The following is a 7965-nucleotide window of genomic DNA, read 5'->3' on the forward strand; positions in this document are numbered from 1 at the left end:
TGGGTCACTAGGGCGTAACTTTGTTACATTTTGACCGAAGAGATTTAATCTGTCTGTAAGGGGCAGAACCCCTGTTTAAAGTTTCTGAATGCCCAATTCAGCTTTTACCATATCACTTAAGGTCCTTGATCAATGGATTATTTAGCAATGACATTAGGGACTGTTAGCGGATCCGAAAAGACAAAATTAGCTTTAAAACTCTTGAACCAAAGGTTCTAGAACAATGGGATCACAAAGTTCTCTAGGTCAAAGGTCAAGACCATGTCCTCAATAACAAATATGTTGCTTTTGTCATATTTCTATAGTTGTGTGTGTGTTTGATAATAAGGATGTTCTTATCCTGTGCATAAAAACAATGCCGTATTTGGCAAAACCTTTTCAACTTTTGATCTTCAGCGCTGTACAACTTTGTTCCTTTTTCACTTTCGATCTTTTATATCTGGGCGTTATGTTTTCGGGTTTAGTTTTCTGAAATTAGTTAATACTTCAGTTTCTTTATGTATATCTCTTTAATAATCATTTGATAAAATTTACTGTTTGCAATAGCATTAATTGGTCTATATAATAAGAATGTTCTTATCCCGGGCATAACAACAATGCCGTATTTGGCGAAACCTTTTCAACTTTTGATCTTCAGTGCTGTACACCTTTGCACTTTTTTTCACTTTCGATCTTTTATATTTGGGCATCACTGGTGAGTCTTGTGTGGACAAAGCGCGTTTGTTGGCGTATTGCATTTTAAACCTGATGCTTTTTGTTATCTATTAATCATGTTTTTCTTTGTCTAATATGTTCTCCTATTTATCATGTTTATTTGTATTTTAGTCCTGTAATATTATATTGTCATTTCAATGTTATATTAAACTTTGCCATTAAAGTGCGAGGTTTGGCATGCCACAAAACCAGGTTCAACCCACCACTTGTATTCCCCTTTAAAAGTGTCCTGTACCAAGTGAGGAAGATAGCCATTGTTATATTAATGTTCGTTGTTGCTGTGTGTGTTGCATTTTAACGTTGAGTCGTTTGTGTTTTCTCTTATTTTGGAGATATTGAGATAAGACGTGGCACGGTACTTGTCTATCTTAAATTCATGTATTTGGTTTTCATGTTATATTTGTTATTCTCGTGGTGTTTTGTCTGATGCTTGATCCGTTTCGGTGTTATGTCGTTGTTCTCTTATATGCAATGCGTTTCCCTCGGTTTTAGTTTGCTACCCCGAAATAAATGTTGCATTGGTTAATATTCTGTCAATTTTCTTCTAGTTTAAATTTCCACTGTTTATTTGTAGGTTGGAATAACATTCAAATTAAGGATTGGAAAGAACAAGAACTTGGTTTCGTTGAAACATCTGTTGTAAAAAAGATTTCACATATCTTAGAATCAGAAAACAAAGTCTTACTAGTAGGGGAACCTGGTATTGGTAAGAGTATGTTGATGCACCATTTAGCTTTTCAACTACATAAACAGAGTGAATACAGTATAATTCCATGTTCTGGTATTAAAGATATAAAGAAGCTTTACGAAGAAAATGTAAAGCAGATGTTTGTTCTTGATAATATATGTGGCACATGTACGGTCAGTCTGAAAGATATCGAATATATTCAAAACAATGAACACGTTCTAAAGATAATGATGAAAACAGGGAAAACAATTGTGGTAGCAACCTGTCGATTAGATATTTACAATGATGATAAATTTTACGCAACATGTTCTTTTTTCAAATCAAGTATTTTTAATTTGTCTTCAGAATATTCAATGGAGGACAAATTAAAGATCGGTAAACAATATTTAACCGATACTGATATTCAGTGCTTGAAAGATCAAAATGAATCGTTTACACCTCTGATGTGTTTTCTTTATTCTAAAATAAAACGGAAAACTGAAAACTTAAACTTGCATGATTTTTTACACAGGCCTTACAAAACATACGAATATGATTGGGAATTAATTAAATCAGAAAATCCATCCAAATATTGCGCACTTTTTTTACTTGTTCTTTTGAATGGCACAATTACGGAGGCATCCTTTGATGTGTATAATGAAAATAATACCATAGATGCAAAAGTCTTGAACATTGTTTTTGACATATGTAAAGTTGGTCGGACACCAAGTTTTACTGAGATGAAGGAGTATTTTGATTGCTTTATTGGAACTTACTTACAGAAAACAGGAAATGAGTATAGGGTTATACATGACCACATTTTTGATTTTTTGTGTTATTATTTCGGTAACCAGGATAATCTTGTCACATGTGTATTGCGTCACGCAGCCATCCAAGTGTTCAATGAACGGACACAGCTAACATCGATTGATAAACAAGATAGGAAATATACCATACGTATATTGGAAGAGTTTGAAAATGAATACCTTGAGAGAATAAAAAAAGATTTACAACTTGGGAAACTGGATCAAACTTTTTGCAATGCACATATGAAGCACCAACAATATAGAAATAAATTTCTAGAGGTATTAGAGTCAATTGACATCAATGATGTTATCAACGATCAAGCTATTATACAAAAAATCTTTATAACATCATGTTTTCGAGGATATTATGATATAGTCAAACATTTTATTTTGAAATCTGTTGATTTAAACAAAGGAGATTTATATAATACACCTCTAACAGCTGCTTGCAAAGGAGGAAATGAAAAGATAGTACAGTTACTTATAGACAAAGGGTGCGATGTTGACCTAGAAAGTAATATTGGACAGGTACCACTGGTAGGTGCTTGTGGGAGAGGTCATGAGAAAATAGTGATGATCCTTATCAGCAAAGGATGTGATGTTAACAAGTCTAATGTAATGGAACTGAATTCTCTTACAGCTGCTTGTGGGAGTGGACATGAGAAAATTGTACAGATACTGATAAACGGAGGTTGCGATGTTAACCAGGAGGATGATTCAGGACTGACCCCTCTTACGGCTGCATGTTCAAGAGAATCTGAGAGTAGAGTACATTTCTCTGTAAAGGAGGAACGGGATGTTTACCAAGCCTATAGCACGGGACAGACGTATCAGACAGCAGCTTCAAGTGATGGAAAAGAAAGGATAGTGACGTTACTTATATCCAAAGGAGTTGACGTTAACCAGATTGATGGTTACGGACATACACCACTGACAGCTTCTTGTAGCGACGGAAATGAGAAGATAGTACAGTTACTTATCGACAAAGGAGTTCGTCTCAACATGATAAATAGTTGGAAGCACACACCTCTGGTAGCTGCTAGTAGTAAAGGGAATGACAACATAGTACGTTTACTTATAGACAACGGATGTGATGTTAACCAGGTTGATGGTGTGGGAGAAACACCTCTGACAGCTGCATGTAAAGGAGGACATTATAAGACAGTACGGCTTCTTATAGAAAAGGAAGGTGATATAAACCAGGCGGCTGATTACGGGGGAACAACACCTCTAGCAGCTGCCTGTGAGGGAGGCAATGATCAGATAGTACAGTTACTTATAGACAAAGGGTGTGGTGTTAACCAGGTTGATGGTAACAGAGATACACCTCTGCTAGCTGCATGTTCCAACGGGAATAAGAAGATAGTACAGTTACTTATAGACAAAGGATGTGATGTTAACGAGACGAGGTTTATGGGAAAAACACCTTTGCTAGCTGCATGTAGCAATGGCAATGAAAAGATAGTACAGTTACTTTTAGAAAAAAAATGTGATGTTAACAAGACGGGGTTTATGGGAAAAACACCTTTGCTAGCTGCATGTAGTAATGGCAATGAAAAGATAGTACGGTTACTTTTAGAAAAAAAATGTGATGTATACAAGGAAAGTAATTTTGGAGAGACCCATCTAATAGCTGCTTGTACAGCAGGAAATGAGAAAATAGTACAGTTACTTTTAGACGCAGGATGTGATGTTAACCAGGTTGGGGATAATACAAGCACACCTCTGCTAGCTGTGTGTATCGAAGGCAATGCTAACGTATTACAGCTACTTCTAGACAAAGGATGTGATGTTCACTGGGATGGAAATATGATGGAGTCGCCTTTAACAGCTGCCTGTAAGAGAGGATATGAGAAGATAGTACAGTTACTTATAGACAAAGGATGCAATGTTAATAAGGCTGATGATATGAAAAAAACACCCCTAGTAGCTGCATGTCTGAAAGGATGTGAGAAGATAGTAAAATTATTAATAAAACAAGGCGGCTGTGATGCTAATCAGGCTGGAGATATGAGAAGAACCACACCTTTGGTAGCTGCTTCTACAGAAGGAAATGAAAAAATAATACGGTTTCTTATAGACAATGAATGCGACGTAAATCAGAATAATTATGAAACAAGGTCACCCCTGACCGCTGCTTGTGCGGAAGAACACGAAAAGATAGTTCAGTTACTTATAAACAAAGGATGTTATGTTAACCAGGTTGATGGTTTGATGGAGACCCCTCTTACAGTTTCATGCAGAAATGGAAGTAAGAATATAGTACAATTACTTATAGACAATGGATGTGATGTTAACCAAGTTGGTGGTATGAGAGAGACACCTCTGAGAGCTGCCTGCTGTGGAGGAAATGAAAATATAGTGCATATGCTTTTTAACAATAGATATGATATCGACCGGGTTGATGGTGTAACAAAAGATACACTTGTCACATTTGCGTGTATGAGTGGAAATGAAAAGATAGTACAGTTACTATTTGAAAAGGGATGTAATGCTTTCTATGGAGGCAATACGGGACCCACAGCTTTCATAGAAGCTTTGATAGCAGCTTGCAGGAAAGGGAATGAGAAGATAGTACAGTTACTTATAGATAAAGGTTATGATGCTTTCTATGGGGGCAGTAAGGGACAAACAGCTTTGATAGAAGCTTTGATAGCAGCTTGCAAGCAAGGGAATGAGAAGATAGTAAAGTTACTTATAGATAAAGGATGTGATGTTAACCAGGTTGATTGTTCGGAGACACCTCTGACAGCTGCTTGTCGGAAACTACATCCAAAAATAATACAGTTACTTATAGACAATGGAAGTAAGGTGAACCAGTGTGATGGAACGGGAAAGACACCTCTAACAGTATCGTGTTCTAAGGGAAACAAGAATATTGTACAGTTACTTTTGAAAAATAGTTGTGATGTTGATCAAATTAATAATTTGAAAGAGACGCCTCTGACAGTCGCTTGTTCGGAAGACAAAATACAGATAGTGCAGTTGCTTATACACAACAGTTGTAAAGTTAATAAAGTAGTTGGTACGACACATACACCTTTGACAGTTGTTTGTTTGAAAGGAAATATAAAGATAGCAAAATTTCTCATAGAAAAAGGAAGTGATGTTAACCAGACTGATGATATGGGAGAGACACCTCTGACAGCTGCGTGTTCTAAAGGATATAAGAAGTTAGTAAAATTCCTTATAGAGAAAGGAAGTGATGTTAACCAGGTTGATGGTAATGGAGAGACACCTCTGATGAATGCTTGCCAGATGGGGTATAATAATTTAGTACAGTTACTCATAGACAATGGAAGCGATGTTAACAAGTCAGAAGGTATTGAACATACTCCTTTGACAGAAGCTTGTTTGGGAGGAAATGATAAGCTAGTAGAGTTACTCATAGACAAAGGCTGTGATGTTAACAAAATGGATGAAAGCAAACAGACACCTCTGACGATAGCTTGTGGTATTGGATATGAGAAGATAGTAAAGTTACTCATAGACAAGAGAAGCGATGTTAACAAATCAGAAGGTACAGAACATACTCCTTTGACAGAAGCTTGTTTGGAGGGACATGTTAAAATAGTAGAGTTACTTATAAAAAACGACTGTGATGTTAACCAGGCTGATAGTGAAGATTATACACCTCTGGCAGCAGCTTGCTATGAAGGACATGAGGAGATAGTACAGTGCCTTATAGACAATGGATGTGATGTTAAACAGTCTCTCAGTACGGAGTATACACCTCTTACAGCTGCTTGTAGAGTTGGAAATTTGACATTAGTACAGTTACTTATAGACAATGGATGTGATATTGATGAGGTTGATCGTACGGGAGAAACACCTCTTACAGCAGCTAGAGAGAACAGACATGAAAATATAGCCCAGTTTCTTGTAGACAAAATGTGTGATATTAGCAAGGTTAATAGTAAAGGAGATACGTTTATGACAGCTGATAATTGAGTGCAAAAATGATATCCATATGTCAGTATTGGCATCAATTATCATAGTTATTACTTATAAAATAAGTATTTGCAAGTATTGTCTGCTTCCGGAATAGACTACATGTTAATTTTTAATGGGGGGGACAACCATTTCGGTTTGGTTCCACATTGTTTTTCAACACTTAGTGTATAATTTATTTTAACACATCACTTTTTTAATTCGCTTGTTATTTGTTTGCCTTATAGACGAAACGCGCGTCTGGTGTACACAACTGTTATTCCTAGTATCTTGGATGAGTTTGAAATAGTACAGTTATTCACAGATAAAATAGCGAAGTCTACACTACAACTGATAGTTCAATTATTTTTCGACAATGAGTGTGGTGCTGATTAAGGTAATGGTAGAGTTAAAACACGTGTCACAAGTGACAACATAGACAGAAATAAGGGATAAACATATTTACACAGCAACAGTTGTAAATAACCTCAACTGTAATTTGATAACTTCTCGTTATGTTAAATCCTGAACATATTCGTCTTCCTATTTTATTTTACGTTTCCTTTATCTTCTTCTAACGTTGTATAGCTGATCAAACCAAACAAGACTAAAGGGAACCAAAATACTAAAATGAAACAGTCTTCATCCTTTTCCCATAATTTACATCTTTTAAGTATTCAGTTACTTATCCGTTTAAATAGTTTGTTTCTTCTTCATCTAAAACACAATACGTTTATTGGTTATGAATGATAAATAGTCAGTAAATCCAGTTCTGATTGTTGTTTTCTTACACTGTAAAGATTGATGTTCATGTAATATTAACATATGTTTACATAATAAAATATCATTGCTAAAGACTACAATTTTTCATATAGCTGTTCTGGTTGTACATATTTTCTTTTTTGAATTATGTATGAATAGTCTCCAAACATTGGTTCAAGTTTTGAACATTGAAATTATTTTGTAATTGATTATTTACTGTGTTTGGTAATATGTATGCATAACATTGTTTTTCTATGAGATGTCTACTTCACGTTACTGCATAAACAAAGTGTATATTCATAAAATTGTGAATAATTTTCGATATAATATAGTTTTAGTTTATGGTATAATACATTTGAGTATTACTCATCATGGTATCATGCTAAGGATTAAAGATCAATCACGATAGTATCTTTTATATTGATTGATTTTTCTTAATCAAGCGTCTAAAGAAAAATTTAAAAAAAATAAAGTAGACAAAAGATGTAATCTTATTTTTAGTTTGTATATAGTTAAGAACGGAAATAAAACATATATTGGTCAACTATAAATGCTCAATAATAATCTTATTGTTATTGCTTGAGGTGAAATTAGATTTACCTACATTGCCCATAATATATGTATTAATTGTACATTTGCAAACACATATATGAACAAAATCATGTAAATGCATTGTTTGTAACCAACAAATGTCAAATCCATGGAACTATTTTTTTCGAACTTATTTTCGTATTCAACCAGATGTTAGGTACTATAATTTGGTAGTTATAAAACCGTAGATTTTTTAAGTTAGACAATCATATTGACACAATGATTTTTTTTTTGTGATTCTTTTTCGTCAAAATAAATATCTCTGTTATTTTACTCTCTTTATGCTTGGTTCAACCAATGTTTATTTTCATATATGCAATGATATATAATGTGAAACGTTGTCTTTATTAATCAAAATGATAAAACTGTATCCGTGCCAAGTATTTACTTTTTTGAGACAAAGATAAATTCTGCACAGTTGTTTGAAAAGTGAAAATTAAGAAAAAAAAATAAAAGGGAAAATCAAATATTACACCACGGATATGGAACAAATAT

At 34.5% G+C, this 7965-nt stretch overlaps 1 protein-coding gene across 1 annotated transcript in view; it reads left to right on the forward strand.

Moving 5' to 3' along the window:
- LOC134689772 (serine/threonine-protein phosphatase 6 regulatory ankyrin repeat subunit A-like) overlaps positions 1-6138 on the forward strand; it is an 82237-nt gene extending 76099 nt beyond the window's left edge. Inside the window, exon 5 of the mRNA XM_063549742.1 lies at positions 1289-6138. Coding sequence (XP_063405812.1) covers positions 1289-6138 — 4850 coding nt within the window. The remainder of the gene's footprint in view (positions 1-1288) is intronic.
- The last annotated feature ends 1827 nt before the right edge of the window (positions 6139-7965 follow it).

This window comes from Mytilus trossulus, chromosome 11 (assembly GCF_036588685.1).
Source record: "Mytilus trossulus isolate FHL-02 chromosome 11, PNRI_Mtr1.1.1.hap1, whole genome shotgun sequence".
NCBI classification, from domain to species: domain Eukaryota; kingdom Metazoa; phylum Mollusca; class Bivalvia; order Mytilida; family Mytilidae; genus Mytilus; species Mytilus trossulus.